We start from the raw sequence: 20,855 nt of genomic DNA on the forward strand, positions 1-20,855 counted from the left end.
GGGAATGGCCATCACTTTTCTCAGCTTGGAGAAGGGGTGAAGGGCATGCATCAGCTTCCTGGCCTCACATGAAATCCTCCAGGCTCTTGATACCGCCAGGGCCTCCTTCTGCTCTCAAAGAAGCTACGGTTTTGTTTGTTAGACATCACCATCACTGCCCCAAACTTCTACTTGTCTGGCTGAGATCCCTCTTATGGCACCCCGCTGCCTTCCCTTGATTCCTCTTTACATGTCGGGGGGGGGGGATGTGTTCCCCTTTCCCCTCATGGTGGTTCTGAGTGGCAGCGGGCTGATGGTTCTGGGTTTGTTAAAAGATTAGGTGGCTTGGAACGGGATGATCCAGGAGGGAAATGGGGTCATTGGTTTGTAGTTTTTTTCTTATCCATTTATTTGAAGTAAGCTCTACATCCAACATGGGGCTTGAACTCACAACCCTGACCTACTGAACCAGCCACAGTTTGAAGATACTACCTGTGACCCCAAGACATCCATCTGACTCCTCTCTACCCTACCTCCTGTCTTGGGAGGAAGAAGAGCGGTCAGGAGCTATCTGGAGCATGGCAGGCCTGAGTTTGAATGCTGGCTCTGTCACTTCCAAGCTGGGGAGCCTGGGGCAGCTTAACTACCCTCTCTGATCCTGGAGATTCGTACCCCGGAAAGGGGGCGTAATAGTAAGCAACTGCCTTTCAAGTGGCTGGCGCATGCCTGGTGCAGCAAGGTGCACTAGGCAAGTGCTCAAACACTAGCTCCGTATTATTAAGGCACCGAGGCACAGATCCTGGAGCCAGCCCACCTGGGTTTGAATCCCAGGCAGGATACCTCAGGAAAGCTACTTAGCCTTTCTGTGCCTCAGTTTTCTCATTTGTAAAAGCCCTCTGACAGCAGGACCTTTGTCACCGAGATGTTGAAAGAATTAAATAAGCTTATAAATGGAAACCACTGGAATAGTACCTGGCACACAAGAATTTCTCCAAAAGGTTGGTTCTTATTATCATCATCATTATTGGAGAAAAAAAAACACCCACATTTATTTGGCACTTTTGACCTCATTTCCATCAATTGGTTTCGTGATTTATAATCCACTTACTTCTAACCAAAGATGTGAGATGACTTGCCACATAAAAACATAAAATGAGACAAGTAAAATTTTTTAAACTATTTTGTGGCAGATCAGAGATCAGTAAGGTTTGAGCTAGAGGCCCTGGACCCCGGGACGGTTGGTTGTGATGTGTAACTGAGGCATGCCCACAGAGCTGCCTGGTGGCCCTGGGGTCATTCTATCTTGGGAAGAGTCTAGGGAGGAGCAGGGTGTGTGTGTGATGGTCTCAGAAAAATGTCAAAGGAGCAGCTTTGTTAGGGGCATCCAGTCTGCGTGGGACTTGGACGCCAGGAGCCAAAAGAACTGATCATACTTCAGGTGAGGGGGTGCTACCTCCGTCCACTTTGGGCTGGCCAGGCCACATCCAGCATACTGCCCACTGGATGCCCCCCACACAGAGGGACCACACAACCTGGCACGCTTCCAAGGCAAGGAAGCAAGAGATGCACCATAGAACGCACACTCCCTCCCTTCTTGCTCCAGAGACAAGCACGCCAGCCCTTTACCTGAAATGCCTCCTGTGGCTCTTCGCTGACAGAGCTTCTATTTGACCTTCTGGGTCACCTCCTCCAGAAAGACCTCCCTGACCTTTCCAGGACCTGCTCTGCTGCTTGCACAGCACTCATCCCAGCTGTAGTAACTGAATCAGGTACCACACAAGTACGGAGTCCTTTAAGTCTACCTCCCTGGGAAATGTGAGCTGCAGGAGGGCAGGGGTGCCCTATGACTGGCCGCTTTCCCTGTGAGTGGCCCAGACCTGACCCTAGCAGCATGAAATAAACACCTCTTCAGTGACTAAAGGTGAGAGGCAAGAAAGGGAAGAAGGCACGGAAGGAAGATGTTGAATCTGGAAAAAATTAAAAAAAAAATAGCATTCGGAGAGCCATGAGAATTATCTGCAAACATTAAATGGACATATTTTGAAACAAACATATTCATTTTCTTCTTGATGAGGATGAAGGCAGAATGGAAGGGCAGGAAGTAGAGGCAGATGAATTCAGAGGCCTGTAATAAGGAAAATCTTTTCAGCTAGAGCATCCAACAGTAGTTGGGGATCTAGGGGGAAAAAAGGAGGGGATAGTTTCTTGTGTGTGGCAGTTACTCCTACGTAGGGCCAGCTAATACCCTAAGGGGTAAGGGTGGGGGGGGCGGTGGGGGTGATAGGTGAGAGAGTAGTGGGCATGATGAGGATTCACAAAGAAAGGGGAAGGCTGGTCTGGATGACCTTGAACTGTTCCTTTCTGACTCTGAACCTTTTCCGGTCTGTGAGAGTAGCAAGAACTATGCTCACGTAGACAGAAAAACAGAATCCGAGTTGTGACAAATAAATAGCTGGACCGGTCCCAAGACCTTGGCTTTCCCTCCCTCTCCCTGAGATCTCTCGAGTCCTTGGCAATACGTCCACACAGGGAAACTGGCTTTGAGGTCACCTTATGACTCTCCCTGGCCACCTCCCTCCTCCTGCTGTTGGGACCTCTACTGTGGCCCCTATCAGACCCACATCCTCTGTCGATCAGTCCCAGAGGAAACCACTTCAGCATCACCTAGGTTTTTGCCTATGGTGAGTGCAAAGAAGTGCATCTCTATTGGTGGAATTTCAGGCCCTTTGATCTTCTACAAAGGAAATATTTTTGGATGGGGTCCTATTCGTAGGCCCCCCTTGACAGAATGCGGGAGAGTAGGGTTTGGGTCTAAATCTTGGCACTTGCACTTTCCTGGCAGCTCCCACCCACTCTCTTTTACTGTAGGACAGAAGCTTTCTTCCAGCCCCTGCCAGAGGGAAAGGACTGCTGGGCACCAGCCTAGCCGACCCTGGAATTTTCAAAGTCTCCCTACTTCACTCAGACCTTCTTTTGAGCGACAATCAAAGGCTGGGGGAGGAGAGCAAAGCAGCCTTGGGAAGCAGCCCTTGGCACCGGCTCACACATGGTGGCATTTTGACGGGTGGTAAAAATATCTCTGGTGTTCAGTGCCGGCTGCTGCCGCCGCCTCAGCTTCCAAGATCCTGTCTCCTCGCCCAGGGCCTCGGCAGCCTCCCCACCTGTCCACACACATCCCGGGGGACAGAACACAGGTCACCGAGCCCCGCCCACCAGCTAGCTTCACATCTGCAACTGCCACCTCCATCACCACGGCCAGACACCAGCAAAAACGCACTTGAGAGCCACTAGAGGAGGAGATTTATTATCAGAAATACTGCAGCACATGCCTAATGAGCTAATTAAACAAGAACATAAATAATTACTCCCTATCAGAGTGAGAGGGCTGAGGGTGGAGAAGGTGGGGGACGCTGACTGCGGAGCTGGGACAGTGATGCGTGAGATGTCTGCTCTGCAGGGGGAGGTGGGAACTCCTCACCACTCCAAGTGGCTGCTGGGCCTCAGCGAGGCTCCCCAGCCAGGCAGACCAGGGCCGCGAATCCTGTGCCACTTTGTCCCCTATTTCCTGCTCACCTCCTTGACTACACCCTAATCTCCTTCCCCTCTCTAAGGATACTGAGGGGAAAAGATGAAAGAGATCCTTCACCGACTTTATGGAGGTGAACATTAAGGAGCAGGAGGGTTTCAAGATACAGTTAAGACCCCAAAAACCGTCTTGTAACTGATCTCCCTGCTTCCACCCCTGAAGTCTATTCTTTACCTAGCAGCAGGTTAAGAAAGATTCCTTCTTTCTTAACCAGATCATGTCACTCTCCTGCAATTGCCCCCCCGCCCCCCCCGTGGCTCCCATCTCTTTCAGCATAAAGCCCTATAGGGCCATACATGATCCAGCCCTGTCCGGTCTTCTAAAATCATTTACGGTTACTCTTCCTCTAGATGCACTGGAGTCCTTGCTGCTTCTCCAACAAGACAAATTTGTTCCTACCCTAGGGCCTTTGCACATGCTATTTCTCTTCTGGGCTCTTTTTCTTGGTCCATTCAGGTCTTCCAAAATCACTCCTTAATGGCGCCATCCTTGACCACCCATATAAAGCAGTAGCCCCTCATTCTGTGTCCATTATACTAATTAATTTTTTTCTTAGGGCACATATTACAGTTTTTGTCCTTTTCACTCCTAAGAATGTAAGGACTTGGCCTATCTTGTTCTAACCCTAGAGTCTTGACAGGGTTTACCCTAAAACAGATCAAGCTACCCTGAAATCTAGCTATTGAAAGCCTAAGTGTGGTTTGTGCCTAGACCATCCAGATCCAAATCCTGATTTGTCTCCACTGCAGGTCATTCCTTCCCTTAGAACTTACCCTGGCTCCCCACTGTCAATAGGATGAAGCCTGACTTTCATGACAGGACAGAGCACTGGCTACAGGATCCAGCTCTACTACCTCCGAGCTGTGGGGCCTCGTAAGTCACGTCACCTGCTATGGCTCAGAGTCCTTGTCTGTCAAATGGCAATACCACACCTGCAGGATTAATGTACTAATGAAGAGAACACACAGAAGGTCTTTAGAACAGTAACTCGAAGGTAGGAAGGACTCAGTAAATGTAGCTATTTTGTGTGACATTCAAGGACACCAACAGACTGACCTCTCCCATCCTCTTTAAACAAACTCCTAGACGGAACTTCTTGAAATGTGGTCCCCAAACTGATAGTATCAACACCTCCGGGAAAATGTATTAGAACAGCAGATTGTCAGACTCTGTTCCAGACCAACTGAGTCAGAAACTCAGAAGGGTCCTGCAGCTGTGTGCTAACAAGTATGTCAGATGACTCACATGCATGTTCATGTTTGAGAACCTGCCCTAGAGACAGCTCCTCTAACATTGAGTTGTTGGACCTGTTTCTTCATTTTCCCATAATAAAATGATACCTCCACAGCCTTGCCATGGCCTGATGGTGGGCGAAGTGCATGCCTGTCTCCCTGACTTTGGGCTTGGCCATGTAACTTGCTATGGCCAATGGGATTTAGTACATGTGATGCCACCACAAGCTTGGCATGTGGTTCTTCTGTTGGGCTTGCCCTACCTGCATTTCTGCTCTTACCATGAGAAGAACACACTCTGAACAACCACTGCCCCTAGCTGGGTTCCAGAATGAGATATATAGGGAGGATCTAATCCACAGCCTAGCCCAGCCTAGTCCAGGATAGCCAAGACCAGTTGAACCCCAACAAATCTACAGACCCATGAGTAAGAAAATGAAATGTGAGTGGTTGTAAGCCACCTAGATTTTGAGGTTGTTTGTCACACAGCATTATTGTGGCAGCAGCTAATACACCAGCAGGCCTTATAGGTCCTTAACCAGGACTGATCACTCTTGCCTCTGCTTCTGTCCTTATCCGTTCCACCTAAAAGTTACACCTTCCCCTTTTCCCTCCGAATCCCAACTATTTCCCAGGATGCACCTTACACGCCACTCCACCTACTCCCAGAAGCCCCACTCCCCAGAACACATCCTGCCCTGACCCAGGCAGGCAAATTCACTTAACTCGTAAAAAAGCTGGAGTGGATAAATTCACCAAGCTATTCACTTAGAGTCTAACCTTTTAGGTGGCTAATTACTACACTGAAAGGCCCCTTAACTTAGTACCATCGCTAACTAATTACCATGTTACAAGGTTAAGTGTTTAATAGTTCCCTGTGATGTTTAATTTCCAAACACTTACCTCCTTTATGATGCCATAGAAGTCAGTTCCCACATCTGGATCAGTACTTCCACCCACAGCATCAGCCCAACACGCAGCCACAGAACGAGTTGGAGCCCATCTCTGGAGCCCACCCCAGCTAGAAATAGCTCCCCTTTGTAAATAGTTAATGAGCTCGTTCATCCATACTGCACGTCTCCGTGGCCCTGCCTTCACCCTGGGCTGGCACATTGCAGTCTGTGGTTTGTGTGATTCTGCCTACATATCCTCCGCCCCCACCACCTCAGGAACTTTGAAGATGATGGGCATTAATTTGACTTCGTGTCCTGAACCCTTCTGTCCCCCACAGGGTACCCACTCCCATCACACACGCACATGCCAGACCATAGGCCTAATTGGCAAGAACAAAGACATCCCTCTTGCTTCTCTCTGTCTCACTGTCTCCAGAGATGAGAAAAGAACACTCAGAGAGAGGCAGGAAAACAGCCTGGATCATCTTTCCCAGGCTGGCCTCAGCTACATGTTGGCTACTGGTTTCTGGGATTGTGTGGGAAGGTGCCAAGAAGCGTTAATGACACCAAAGCTCTCACCCATACAGCTTTGCAGTGGTTGTATGCCTCCCCCTCAGCCTCTCCCCTCTCCCAGCTTCCCGGCAAAGCCCTGATTTTATTTGGGGCAGTGATGTGCCTAACAAACGACTACCTTTCTCAGTGTCCGGCAGAATCATTAGGTGGGGCTTCTGGGGATTCTTTACAGGGGTTGACCCCTCCAGGAGGCAGTGCCGGATGACGGTTCAGTTCCCCAGAAGCTGCACTGGAGACAAGGATTTGAATACCAGCAGTTTATCTGGGAGGTGGGCCCAGGACAATCTGGTTAGGAGATGGGGAAGGAAGTCCTTACAGGGGGGTCCCAAGCAGGGTACCACTGTGGGCAGTTGGAGCTCAAGCCTACTGGGACCCTCTTGGAGGTGGCACAGAACACACCTCAGTTGTCCTCACCCGCCTTCCTCCAAGGAAGAGGAAGCTAGGGTATGAATTCTCCAACTCCCAGGGTCAGACACTTGGGCCCCTCCTGCCGATTGCAGCTCCCCTGCACTTCAGCTTGCCATACCTGTGGGCTGGGCAAGCCAGACAGTCCCCAGATGGAAGTGTCAGCGAGCACAGAAGACAAGAGCCACCTGTTCAGGATTATGCCACTGACCTTCAGAAGAAGCCCCAGTCCAAGGACTGAGGAACTCCCATACCAGCCTTGAACTACCTCCTACTGGGATTCTGTTACATGACAGAAAAAAAACAAAACAAAACAAAACCTCCAAATTTGATTAATCCACTAGAGTCCCATCTCTGCCACTAGAAGCACTTGGTGCTTTATGAAAATGCTCTTTGTTTCCTACTGACAGCTCCTTCCGTTTCACCGGCACCTAGTGATGTAGGCAGGACACTTAGTATTCCCATCCTGCAGGTGAGAAGCCTGAGGCTCAGAGCAGGAAAGACAAGAGCCCATGCCTGGGGCCCCCGAGTCCATTCTTGTATTCCTCACACAGGCTCAAATGGAGGACAAGAACAAATGACTCCAGCAACCGAAGTGTGCAAGCTGCTTTAGTTTCCCGTGCGTTTCACATACTTCATCTCTCGGAAGATAACCCCATTCTAAGGGGTTTTTATTTCAATGTTAAGGATGAAGCAAAGTCTCCAAGAGGTGAGATGAGCAGGTCTTCTAGCTTCTCCCTTTACCGGAAGTTCGGAGACCAAACCCCGGCCGTGGGATACACAGCGGCTCTGCCCACCAGTGTGCTGCCCACACATCTGATTTCACTGGCATGTGGCATGATGCGGAATGCACGTCAGAGTCACTGGGGAGCTTTAAAAACATTGAGGCTTGGGCGCCACCCCAAGCTGACTCAGAATCTCTTGGAGAGAAGATACAACTCCCCAAAAGATTCCAGCCTGTCGCCAGGATTGGGGAGACTGGAGAGGTGGGATTTGGGGTCAGGATGCCTTGATTTCACACTCTCCCCACCCCTGGTTCTTCCTGAAAGGAGCCGGCCGCTGTGAACCCACCTGGGCAAGTTGTCAGATGAGGGTTTGGTGGCATTATGATGACCGATGACCTCCCACACTGACCCTCAGCACCTTACATTTGTGAACCTTCTCTGGTGTTTTCCTGGTGTGAAATAAATGATATCCCCACTTCCACCCACAGACTAACCAAAGGTATATAAAATTAGGTATATAAAATTGGCTGATTCTCTTGTTCTTCCTTACCAACAGGGGGAAGAGCCTCATTTCAGAAGCAAGGCAGACCAGATACACACTCTAATCCCTTTACTCCTGCTAATTATTTCTATCTTTGGAGATGTCTCCAGCCAGAGCTTTTTGAGAATGAAGAGGGAATGACAAGTAGAGAAATTAGTCACCTCTGAGCAGATGCCCTGAAGGTTTCTGAATGTGAGTGGTGTCATCTTCTTGTGCAGAGCAAGAAAGGAAGGATGAGAAGGTAGTGATGTGATTTGAAACACTCTTGGAAGGCACCCCTGAAAAATGTCTTCCCTATGCACAGGTGTGTTGTGGGTTTTGAAATTCCACCATTAGAGATTCATTCCTTTGGGTCTTCCCAATTGAACTGCAAAAATTTCTAAAAGGGTTTACATCTTGTTCATCTCCTAAAACCCTATTAGATCATCTTCCAAGTTTACAACTCTCTTAGAGTAAGGTTTTGAAGACTGGTGCTATAAGAGGCATCTTGGAGAAGAGAGCCAAGAAGAGGGGCAAGAAGGGAAAGCAAGTAGGCTTCTAACAACAATAAGTACTTACATGTGTCCAGCACTGCACACTTGACTATGAAAGATGTGTTTGCAAATACATGATCTCATTCTCTCTGCACCACAATCCCAGGAAATATGCAGAGAGGAATATCTGTTCCCATTTACAGATGAGAACATGGAGACTGAGAGACATGGAATGGTTTGCTCATGGTCCCAGGACTAGTATGTGGTGGAGGTGGGGCACAAACAAGTTCTGGAAGTGCTAGCTGCCTTCTTATCTTCTCTATATTAATGGGATACATTGTGCTTAGCTTTAAAAAAAAAAAACTACGTTTCCCAGCCTCCCTTGCAGACAGGTGTGGTCAATGAGACGTAAGCAAAAGTTATTGGCTGGGGCTTCTGAAACTTCCCTTTGCCCGCCTGCTTTCTGCTTTTCATCTTTCCTGCTAGAGCTCCAGCAGCCATTTTGCACCACGAGGTGACCTTAAGGGCAGAAACTGTGCTGCAGATGCCAGAGCAGAAAGCTAGAAGGCGCTGGGCCCCCAGTGGCCATGCTGCCCAGAAAACCAGACCTAAACTCTCTTCCACTGGACTTCTTTTACATGAGAGACGTGTAAACCCTAATGAGTTTAAGTCATTGAGTTTTCTATTCATCCCAATTGGCACCCTGGACTTCTAACTCGACTCATTATTCTCTGGGCTGCCTCTAGTAACTAAGTTACTTTAGAGCGGCTCACCTGGTACAGCGTAGAAATTCTCATCTTGCCTTTATTTTTTGCTAGGTGGTCCCAGGATGCCATTTCTGAGTGGGACTCAAGGTTCACACTGGCCCTCCTGTTCTACTTTCTCTCAACACTGCTAGGCCCTAGAAATGTGGGGGAAGCAACTAAAGTTGGGAGAGACAATCCCAGCAGACTCCCGGTGAGTTACCCCATCCTTCCCAGAAAGAGAAGTTATAGTTGGTGTTCCTTGGCCCAAGTTTATATAGCCTTGACAGAAACCCATGTGCTGTTACTGAGACGTGCCCCACAGCATTGAACATGAGAGACCATATTTCCAGTCTGTAGTTTTTGGAATCTTGGGAAATCTACTCAATTCACTGGACAATTAGTTTCACCACCTATAAAATGAGCATAATATTTGTCCTGTCCATCTCTCCCTTGTGGATGTCAGGTTTCAATAATTTTTTTAAAGATTTATTTATTGATGAGAGACACAGAGAGAGAGGCAGAGACACAGGCAGAGGGAGAAGCAGGTTCTATGCAGGGTGCCCAACGCGGGACTCGATCTCGGGACTCTGGGATCACACCCTGAGCCAAAGGCAGACGCTCAACTGCTGAGCCATGCAGGCTCATGCATTCTCTGGTTTCAATAATTTAATAGTGTGAAAGAAATTTAGAAAAACATAAACTCCGAGGCAGGCTGGTTTTGATTTTGGCTCCAACTAGCAAACTTCTAGGGAACTTCCCCTGACCCATCCACTCCCGTCTCCTCCTTCACACCGTTTTCTTCCTTCACCTGTGGGAGCTTAATCAACCCTTTCAGTGAAAGCTAGGGTGTCTGGGGAAGCAGCCGAGTCAAAGACCTCCCCCTGCATAGACAGCAGGTCCTGTACCTGGGCTCCCTCTCCCTCTAGGGAACACTTGTCCCTACCAGTTTCTCCCCATATCCACAAAGTCTCAGGTTCATTGGTTAATTCCCCTCCACCCCATGGTGCAGATGGCTGTCTCTCCCTGGGGAGGAGATAGATCTCCACTTCAGTGTTGATTGATAAGATGCTGATGGGGTGGAACCTGGCTGAATTGGCCCTCTTATCCTTTCCCTAGATGGAAGGCAGACCAACAGTAGAAGATGCCCCCTCCCCAGCAATGCAAAGCTCAGTGGGGTGGTCCAGTCTCCCCAGAATGGGGAGATGGTGTGATGTCTGACATTCATGGAAGAAGACTGCACGGAAGGGAGGCCTGCAGATAGAGCAGGGGTGGGGCTTGGAATGGCTGCTCTCTTCCCCCAACTTTGAGGTCTCTCTTCTCAGTCCCCTGCTTGCGCTACATGTTGATGGCCACAGGATAATAAGCAACAGGAAGGCAAGGCGGCATCCTGGCTAATTCCACACTGTGCTTTAGAAGCATGCTCGCTGTTCCCCTGGCCCTCCTGGGGACGGTTCCAACATCACGACTGGTGACAGATGTTCTTGATGACTCTTGGAGACAAGTGTTTGTGAATGTCACTTGGGCTGATAATGACATGCAGGGCACTTAACTTTCCATGTCACACCAGGGATGAGGCTGAGCTGGGACGAGCTGCTGCCTTCTCCAGTGGGGAGGAAGGCTTCCCTTTTGCTGACTCCTCTCCCACCACCCTTCCTCTTCCCCTTGTGACCCCTCCTTGCTCTGACACTGTCCTCATTAGTGCTAGACAGTTCCTGAAGGGGCAGGCTCTGGGGCAGAGAGATGGGAGAGTCGGCCCTCCCCCAGTCATGTGGGAAACATGCTGGGCTGCCTTGGGGCTGAGCCGCATGTATGCAGGGAAGACAAATGCCTTGAGGTCAGCGAGAACCATTAGATAATTAGGGAGCTAATTATCTGATAAAAGAACAAGACCCTGTCTCATAGTCATATTCAAATCCTGAGGTATCCATGATTTGGGATTAACCATGGCCGCTCCCCCTTCCTGGTATGTGGACTAGAAGCTGTTGCTTTCAGACACTGCTCACAGCTCCCAGGCCTTCTGTCACCATTGGGTGACCTATTGATGATTCGTGTTCTATTCTGGTTGGACAATCTGAGCCTCTGCCAAAGTCCCTGTCTGTGACCTCAGGCCCTGGGGCTCAAACCCCTAGGAGATAGCATACCCTAACCCCGGGAGGTAAGATGCCACAGTGGCTCTAACTGGCAAAAACAGGTGGATTTAGCAAGAGCGATAACCATATTGCCTTAATCATGGGATTATGAAGGTCTTAAACAGAATCAGAGATCATCAGGGCTGGGATCATTTAAGTCAAATGTTTCCATACCTGCCTAAAGTCAGTGTCCCTGGCACGAAGTCAACTGTGCTTGAACCCTTCTGGCACAGGCTCACTACTTGAGGCAGCTCTTACTTATTCTGCTGTTGGGCAGCTCTGAAGCTCATTTCCATTCTGTTCAGTTCACCGAATGTCAACCAGTAGCTGTCGTGGGCCAGGACTTACTAGGAGCTGGGGGTACAGAGATAAGTACACATGGAAAGCACATACTGGAAAGGAAGAAAGATACAAAACCAAATTTCATGGCCAGATGGAGAGCAATGAGAGAGGTATGTAAAGCTGTTGCTGTTGGGCTTTTTTCTCATAATGGGCTGATGCCTACTTTCATATGTGTGTGCGCATGTGCGTGCATGTGTTTTCCTCTCTTCTACTCCTAAGTTCTTTGAATAAGTTAAGGGGAGTAGGTCTTTTTTTTCTAAGCTGCCTCATCTCCAAGGTAACCTTCCTCCATCTCATGGAGCTTCCAGAATCCCATTCTCGTCAGTTGATCTCTGGACACGTTGTAGTTGGTAAAATGACTCTTACGACCATGCCATCCTGTATTACACATTCTACAGCTCTGCTCTGATCAGCTCGAATGATTCAGTGGCTCGTAATCTCTCATGAGCTGAGCATTTTACTTCTGTTAACACAACCAAAAACGTTAGGAGGCTTAGCAGCTCCATCACTCTGTGGCCATGATGTGCTTGAGATCAACGAAAACTCAGAGCCTATGCCATACAAAATTCCAGTCAAGCCAGATGTTCCCCACCTTGTGCTTGTTGAATTGAGTCCTTGGACCCAAGGGGAGGGAATGCACATCTTCCATGTAGTTATCCATGACAATAAGAAAATGGATCAAGCAGCACAGAAATGGGGGCAGAAGCTGAAGAGGCACAGCATGTGCATGCTCACACCAATGTATCAGTCTAGTTACTTGACCAATTTCAAGCACACTCACCAGTACACATTTCTCCATTTTGTCCCAAGTACACTGTGAGATTTTGTCAAATGTCCTATAAAATTCTGATAAGCTCTGTTTATGGTAGTGAGTCATAGCCAATGGAAACTCCTAGGACATTTTCCAAAGGCACTGAGCACCCCAGAGATTCGAATTCACTTCCCTGTGGGGACGCGTGGGGGTGGGATCTGGTGGAGAATCGCTCTGCAAGGAGGATATCGACCGAGAGGTGCTGCCCTTGAGAATGACAAGGAGGCACACATGTCTGAGCTGCAGGTCCACAGTGTCTCCTGAAGACAGATCGGTAATTGGGCAGGATTTTCTCCTTGGGAACCCATGCTGGGGCCTGGCAATCAGCATTCTTTCCCGAGGGCTTACCGCCATCTGTTGTGAAATCCTTTCTAGAATTTGGCAGGGACTCCATGCCCAGCCTAGCATCCTATGCTTTACGCGGTCTATTCTTGGAAAAGCAGAATATCCGCCCCTTTTCCCATCTGAAGCACTTGTCTTTCCGTCCAGGCTGCCTCAGGACCACTCCCACAGCTCAGCAAGCTCACCTAGCGTTCCTGTAGTCCTGGACATGACCCTGGGGGGCCTCGGGATCAGGACTCACATTCTTCGATTCCTTTTCTGTGGTGTAGGTCTTGCCCTTCCTGGGCGGCTTGGATTCTACTTCTGTCTCTGTTTCTTACCCCTTATAACACCTCGGACAAGTTTCTTATATGGAAAGTGGAATGATCATAGTTCTCACCTCCTGGGGATCGTAAAAACTAAATGAGTTGGTTGGCATAAAGCCCTGAGAATAGCGCCCGGCACCAGTAAGCTGTCAGCGCAGATCTGTGGCCCTGCCTGCTTGTTGCTGTGGGGGCAAACCAGAAACGGCCAGGCTGGCCGGCTGGCTCTTGTCTCATCTCATTGCACCTTCCTTCCCAACCAGCAAGCTGTTGTCATTTTTCCTTTTTGCCCCCAACACAGATTCAAAAGCCCCATTTGGCAGCCTTTAGCTCTGTCTCCGCACAGCGTGTGCTCCTCCTTGTTTTCGGATTCGGGCCTTTCTTCCTTTCTTTTGTACACTCCTGCTAAAGTCTGTGCACATCAGGAGACACTGTGAAGCCACTGGTGTCTTTTCTTTCTTACGGGGACAATTCCTTTACTAAAAATTCTGTTTCCTTATCGCAGTCCCCTATTTCTTTGGAGCCAGAGTCGCTGTTAGGGTGCTGGGCGGCGTGGCCACAGAGCTGAGTCTAAGGCGTAGACTACAGAAGGCCTGGGGTCAAATCAGTCCCGCTTATTTCTGGCCGTGTGAACCTGGGAGAGCGTTCTAATTCTCTCGGCCCCTTCTACTTCTCAGCATGCTGCGGGAGGGGGGCCTGAATGGGACATTGCCCGAAAAGCTACAAGTCAGACACAGAATAAGCAGGCAGTGATGGTGTCTAGTGACTGCTGTCCCTAATCATCTGGTTACAGACTCACTCTGAACTTCTTCTCTAAGATTTTGAAACTCTGTCTTGATGACTGAATTGTGTGTACCTAACCCTCCTCTTTCATTTCCTCCCCAAGCATAGCCGACAAGATAATGGTCTTCCTCTCACCATTACTATTACTTTTACTAACAATGATGATCATGAAGCATGTACCTCAAACACCAGCTGTGTGCTCACACTATCTATGAGCTTCTTGAGCTCTGACTCCTCCAGTCCTTGTGACCGTACTCAGAGGAAGTCAGCAGGTTTTTGTTTTTGTTTTGTTTTGTTTTTTAAGTCCAAGGTTTCTGGTGCTTTCCTTTCATTTATTTTTATGCACCTACTATCTCCAGGTTCTCACTCACTGAATGCAAGCAGTTTGAATTCCCATCTTGAGTGACTTCAGGAGCAGAGCCCCAGCCCCTCCTGTGCCCCTGCCTGGGCTTCTGGGGCCCCCAGGGAGGGGCACCGTATGGGCGTGCTGCTGCCTGGACACCAACAGCCCCCACCGCCCCCATTCCTCTGCCTTGCCTCCGCCCGGTGTGAGCCTCAGAGCAGGGAGCATTTCGCCTTTACACTTTTTATCAAAGTCAAACCATATAATAAATTCACAAGTGAAGAAATATACTTATTTTCCAAAGGTCAACCTCACAAGTTATCGAAAAAATGCAAATTAAAACAAGTTCCATTTCTCATCTATAAAATTGGCAAAAATGGAAGTATTTACATACTCAATCATGGGCAAAGGTGTGGTCGAAATGGGCACTGTCACTTTCCTCTGATGAGGTCAATAAATATCTACATGCAATGTATAAAGATTATAATTTACTCATTAAATCGGTGATTCAACCCCTAGAAAAATAAGCTAAGGAAATCACTGAACTTGCACAAATATATCTAGGTACAACAATCCATTGAGGCACTACTTTTAATGTTGAAAATGTTCAACAATAGAAGACTGGTTACAGAAATTGTGGTACAGACAAGTGGGAAATATTTGGACACCATGGGAACTAAGCAAGTATAACTTTGAGTGTAAAGAATTAAGAAGTACAAACTAGACTGATCATAAATATTGTTTTGTTGTTGTTTTTTAAAGATTTTCTTTATTTGAGAGAGAGAACACGAGCAGAGGAAGGGCAGAGGGAGAAGCAGACTCCCTGCTGAGCAGAGATCCCAATGTGGGGCTCGATCCCAGGACCCTGGAATCAGGACCTGAGCTGAAGGCAGCCACTTGACCAACTGAGCCACCCAGGTGCTCCTTTTCTGAATTGAAATAAAACTGAGATTCCAAATGCCTGATTAACTTTGGGTTGTGGGATTGCAGGTAATTCTTATGTCACTTTGTCATTTTCTTTTTAAAAAAAAAAATATATATATATATATATATTTATTTATCTGAGGGGAGGCACAGAGGGAAGAGAGGGTCCCAAGCAGACTATGCTCTGAGCGCAGACCTAGACACAGAGCTCGATCTTACAACCTCGAGATCACCACTTGAGCTGATACCAAGAGTTGGATGCTTAACCAACTGAGCCACCCAGGTGCCTCTCTCTTTGTCATTTTCTTTGCTTTCCAAATTTTCTATAAAGACTATTAGTTTTATAATTAGAAAAATACATACATGTATATTTAGGCTTAATGATATACCTATAGATCTCTTTATATATGTATATATGCATACATTTAAGTTAGGTTCTAGTGCCGTTTTTTTTTTTGCACAAGACTGAGAAGCAAAGCTACTCTCCAGATAAGCCAAGTATGTGCCAGGTCAAGGAAGTGCCTTGGTTTCCACTAGGTTCCATAATGCATCCCTCGGTCTCAGGGACTCCATTTGGTGAATGAACGCCCTCCTTACAAGCACTTCTCCTTCACACATTCTCGTCCAGAGACTTCTCAATGGAGATTGGAGCTCGAAGAACTCTAAACGCTCTTGACTGCTCCTGCACCATGGACCCTTTGTGTGTCTATGAAGCCAATGGGATCCCTTCTCAGAATAATAATTTTAAATGTATAAAAGAGGGGCTCCTGGGTGGCTCAGTCGGTTAAGTGTCCGACTCCGGATTTTAGCTCAGGTCACGATCTCAGGATCATGAGATCAAGCATCATATCGGGCTCCATGTTGGGTGTGGAGTCGGCTTAAAATTCTCTCTTCCTCTCCCTCTGCCTCCCCCATCCCCGACTCACTCTCAGGCTCACTCTCTCTCTCTCTCCCTGAAAAAATAAAATAAAAACATTAAAACCCCTGAATTTTAGAAGAATCCAGGCATTCCTTGAGCAGTAAGATTCTTGGCCATATGCTTCACGTTTACTGCAAACCGAGGCTGTCTTAAGATGAGAACTCATTTGTGGTTGGATCCTGGACACTCTGGCCTGGATCTATCACCCGTGATCTCCTCCCTCTGAATGACAGAGGCAATTCTATATAGCTTTTTAGTTTTAACTTCCCTCTCTACCAAGCCCGGGAAATGACCCCTAGACCCTCATCTTATAAATTTACAAGGTCAACATCAAGGTCTCTGTTTCCAGATAAAGGAGATTGGTGCCCAGAGGTTTTCTGCATGGGGTGCAGAATGACCCCACCTCTAATACCCAGGCAGCTCCCATGATCTGCTTTTGCCAATCAGAGTTCATCCAGGGCTTCTGTGGGATCAACTGAGAAAGGGTCAAAGGGACTCTAGGGCTGCTTTGAGGGAAGAGACTTGGTGGAGATGAGCCCAACCAAAAGAAAGGGGAATACAGGATGTTGGTGGGGGGACTCGCTTTTACATTACACGAGCCAACACACTATCTCTTGCTCCCCCCCCCTTTTTTTTTTCTTCAGCCAGTTTGGATTGCATTCAATTACCTGCAATCAAGCATCCCACCTAAGTCAGGTACAGACTCTCCCATTTTACAAATGGGGACAGATGGGAAGGCCAGGAGAATTAAATGAATACCAATGGCAGGACCCTGATCTGAATTCTACTCTTCCGGACCTTAAAGCCTTAAAGCATGACTGCATGTAAGTCCAGGTGAAGGCCAGATTCATCCCTCCTTGGAGGAGTCAGATCCTTTCACCAAGAGGTCTGCTCATTGTTCTCCACCTGGGGCTCAAAACAGAAAGTTCAGAGGCTCGTAGCCACATGACCACCTGCCAGAGCCTTGCCCTGGGAGGCCTGGTCCTGCTACATATTCATCTCTTGGGGCTGTCCACGGGAGTTCCTTTCTTCCTAAACTTTAGGCAATATGCTTTCTATGTTCTCTTACCTGCACAGAGGGCATGGTTCACTGCATGAATCTCCCAGGCACCTCTGGGGAGAAGGGGTATGGGAGGGAACAGTTCAAAACCCTCCCCTTCCCCTCCTCCTTCCCCGCCAGCCACCTCCCCTGCCTTGGTGGCAGCCCCCGGCTCACCTGTAAATCAGTACCTCATCGTCGGAGCAGTTGTACTGCAGCTGGTACATCTTCACACGCGGCGCTGACTTGCTGACCGACCACTTGACCAGGGCGGAGGTGGTAGTCACATCGGACACAAGCACAGCCCGCTCCGGGGGGCTTTTGGGAGGCTCCCCGCCTCCACTGCCTCCGCCTCCCCGGCTGGTTTTGCTGGAGCCGGTGATATCAGAGAGGCGGGACTTGGGGGGAGCAGGTGCGGCTGGTGCTGTTGCTGAGGTGTGGCAGCTGGATGATGGAGACTTCCACCATGGCCGTGGCCTCCCCGGCGGCGTTGGCTGCAATGCAGGTGAAGGCACCGCTGTCCTGAGACGTGGTGATGAGGATGTCCAGGGTGCCGTTGTCATACACAGCGGTCCTTGAGGAGTTCCCCACCAGGCGGTCATCGGGGGCCACCCAGTGGATGAGGGGGCTGGGGTCCCCAATGGCCTTGCACTTGAGCGTGGCCGCCTGGCCCTCCAGAACCAGCAGCTTGTGCGTGTGCTGGGTGATGAGAGGCGGCTCGCACACGAACTCCTCCTCGCGGACGTGCCAGAAGTAGCGGCCCTTGAGGCCCCCTGGGGAGCCACAGGTCTCCAGGTCATCGTCCCGCTCGAGCCTCCGCAGCCAGAGCAGCTCACAGTTGCAGTGCAGCGGGTTCCCTCCAAAGCTAAAGGACAAGGCTGGAGCAAAGGGCGTGGCGGTCAGGGCGGAGGCCTGGGAGCGGGCGAAGATGGGGTCTGGGGGCAGCTTCTGGAGCCGGTTGGAGGTGAGGTCCAGGCGCGCCAGTTTCTGCAGGTCGGCAAAGGTGCCCTCGGCGATGTGGTCGAGCAGGTTGTGGTCCAGGCTCAGCTGGTGGAGGTTGACCATGCGCCGCACAGAGCCCCAGGGCAGGCCATGCAGGTTGTTGTAAGACAGGTCCAGGTCCTCCAGAGTCAGCAGGAAGTCCTCGAAGGCCTCGTCCGCAATGCCGCCCAGCTGGTTGTTGTTCACAATGAGGTGCTGCAGGTTGACCAGGCCCCTCAGGGTGTCCTCCCCAAGGCTGGGCAGCCGGTTGCTGTCGAGGTGCAGGGAGCGGAGGCTCTCGAGGTCCAGGAAGGAGAAGGGCTGGATGTGGCTGATGGTGTTTCTCGACAGGGTTAGGTCCACCAGCCCCGTCATGTTGGCGAAGTCCTGGCGGCCGATGTGGATGATGAAGTTGCCCCCTAGACGCAGCTCCACTGTCCGCCGGTCGATGTCAGGGGGCACGAAGAGCAGCCCTTTAGAAGGGCAGAGGGTCCCCAGTGACTCAGACAGGTTCTGGCAGACGCAGTACTTGGGGCAGGCGTCGACCACGGCAAACGCCATGCCAAACGCCAGCAGGCCACCAAGCAGGGTCTCCATGGTCTGGTCACTCAGGCCACGGCGCCTGGAAGGGAGGGACACAAGGTCAGGATCAAGAGGCAGCTTCATAATGCCCCACTGGGGCGTCATCCATCACCCTAACCCCTGCCTTACGGAGCAGCAGAGAATGGCCTATGCTTATGTGAGATCTAATCTCTTCTACCAATCAACCCCTCTATCATAGTTCTACTGTTTTTTCTGTCTTACCTCTTATCACCTTCTAATAGACTACTTGATTTGCTCATTAATTATGTTTATGGAATATTTCCTATCTCCCCCACTAGAATGCCAGCTGCAACAACGGAAGGTACTTTCGTTTGTTTTGTTACATCCAACGCATCTAGCAGTGCCTGGAACACAGTAGGTGCTCCATAAGTGTGTTGGATGAATGGATGGATGATTCCATATCAGTGGTTCATGTGATACTCATCAGATTTGAAAAGTGTGCTATGGATATATTTTGAAGCAGTTTTATCTTAATTGGTTTCATGTTGGCATGAAATCAAATTGGACCAGCATTCCTTAGGAACAAGGACATGACAAGGAAAGAGCTGGCCCCTGGAGATGCCAGAGTTATTGGGGAACTAGTTGAAGTTAAGTTACCCCATGGAGAATCTACATAGTGGATGAACCTTTGGGAGTTCAGGGAAGTAAAGAAGGGGGTGAGACAGGAGGCAAAAGGCATGAACTTCTTCTGAGCACTCTACTATGTACTAGCCCTCTGCCCAGACCCTCACGTACATCATCTCATTTGGGCTTCAGGAATACCCTTCAAGGAAGGGCTTATCCATACATACAGATGAGGATTTGTCCACTCCTGAATTGCCTCCTTCAGATGCTCACTCAACAGTCACCTTCACCCCAAGGCCCCACTCCAACTGTGCATATCCCACTTCCCTGCTTTGGGTTCTCTCCTTGGAGTTAATCATGATCTAAACTTACTGTATATTTATTTTACCTTCTTATCTGGTTTATTACTTGTCTTCTGTACTAGCAACAAAGACCCAAAATTTACATAAGGACTTGTATCCACCACCCTATACTCAGGGCTTAAGGCACTGCCTGGTGCATAGCTGGTGCTTTTGCATGAATGAATATCTAGGGAAAGAAGAAATGGACTTTGGCTCAGGTCTTTGTGCCTCCAAATCTTAGTTTTCTCACTATTCCATGTTGTACTAACTGTAGTTCTATTTATGTGCTGCTAAAAACATCAATGGAGTTGGACCTTTGAAAATTCTGCACACCGGTTGCGTAGCATCACCCAAAGCAACGTGCTGCAAGAAAGGCCTTCTAAGGCCACTGAGTCGGGATGCGCTGCCTGCTTTTTCTTGCTCTTGCAAAAGCTCTGTATGCATTAGCAAGTGCAGAAGGGTTGAGGAATTCTGCCGCAGTGAAGAAAATGGATTAATGTTTAATTCTGCATTGCCTCCCCTTTTTTAAGCTAAAGATATTCCTGTTTGGAAGCAACAACCATTAATATTTCGAGGAAGTAGGGCTCTAGAGCTCCCAGTTTGAGAAGCACAGGTGCAGAAAAAAATAACCAGATGATTTAAAAGGATATATGATAAATTTAAAAGACTATTCCAATCAGATATTACTTTATTGTGAAGGTATGAATTCTGTTATTGTTTCTCTTTCAGGATAAATCTCCCACCAAGACCCTTCAGGGAGGGTCAGAGACTTAATCCGTATTTCATCTGGAGAGAGTGTTGTTTCTGATCAGCCCTGTCCAATAGAAAGATAATTACTAGCCATTAATGTAACTTAAAATTTTTCTCATGGCTGTATAAAAAGAGAAAGAAGTGAGATAAATTTTGATAATATATTTTATTTAAACCACCACATCCAAAATATTATTTTGCACTTTATCAATATATATAACTATCAATGAGATATTTAACATTCTTTTATTTGTACTAAGTCTTCAAAATTGAGTGTGTATCTAATACTTAGAGCACATTTCAAGTGTTCACTGGTCATATGTGGCTATTGGCTACCATACTGGGCAGCATCATTGGAGCAGGTGTTAGCTAACTATAGCTAAGAGCCAAATCTAGCCCACCACCTGTTTTTGGAAATAAAGTTTTATTAGAACATGTACATGCTTATTCATTTGCATATCATCTACAGATATGTTGTGTGTGTGTGTGTGTGTGTGTGTGCACTACATCAGCAAAGGTGAGTAGTTGC

General features: G+C 48.5%; 1 protein-coding gene across 1 annotated transcript in view; it reads right to left on the bottom strand.

Annotated features, from left to right (window-relative positions):
• Positions 1-20,855, bottom strand: part of LRFN2 (leucine rich repeat and fibronectin type III domain containing 2) — a 181,589-nt gene that overhangs the window by 26,082 nt on the left and 134,652 nt on the right. The window contains 2 exon segments of the mRNA XM_025418689.3: positions 17,265-17,497; positions 17,499-18,690. Coding sequence (XP_025274474.2) covers positions 17,265-17,497; positions 17,499-18,665 — 1,400 coding nt within the window. The 5' untranslated portion in view covers positions 18,666-18,690.

The sequence above is a fragment of the Canis lupus genome, chromosome 12, assembly GCF_003254725.2.
Source record: "Canis lupus dingo isolate Sandy chromosome 12, ASM325472v2, whole genome shotgun sequence".
NCBI classification, from domain to species: domain Eukaryota; kingdom Metazoa; phylum Chordata; class Mammalia; order Carnivora; family Canidae; genus Canis; species Canis lupus.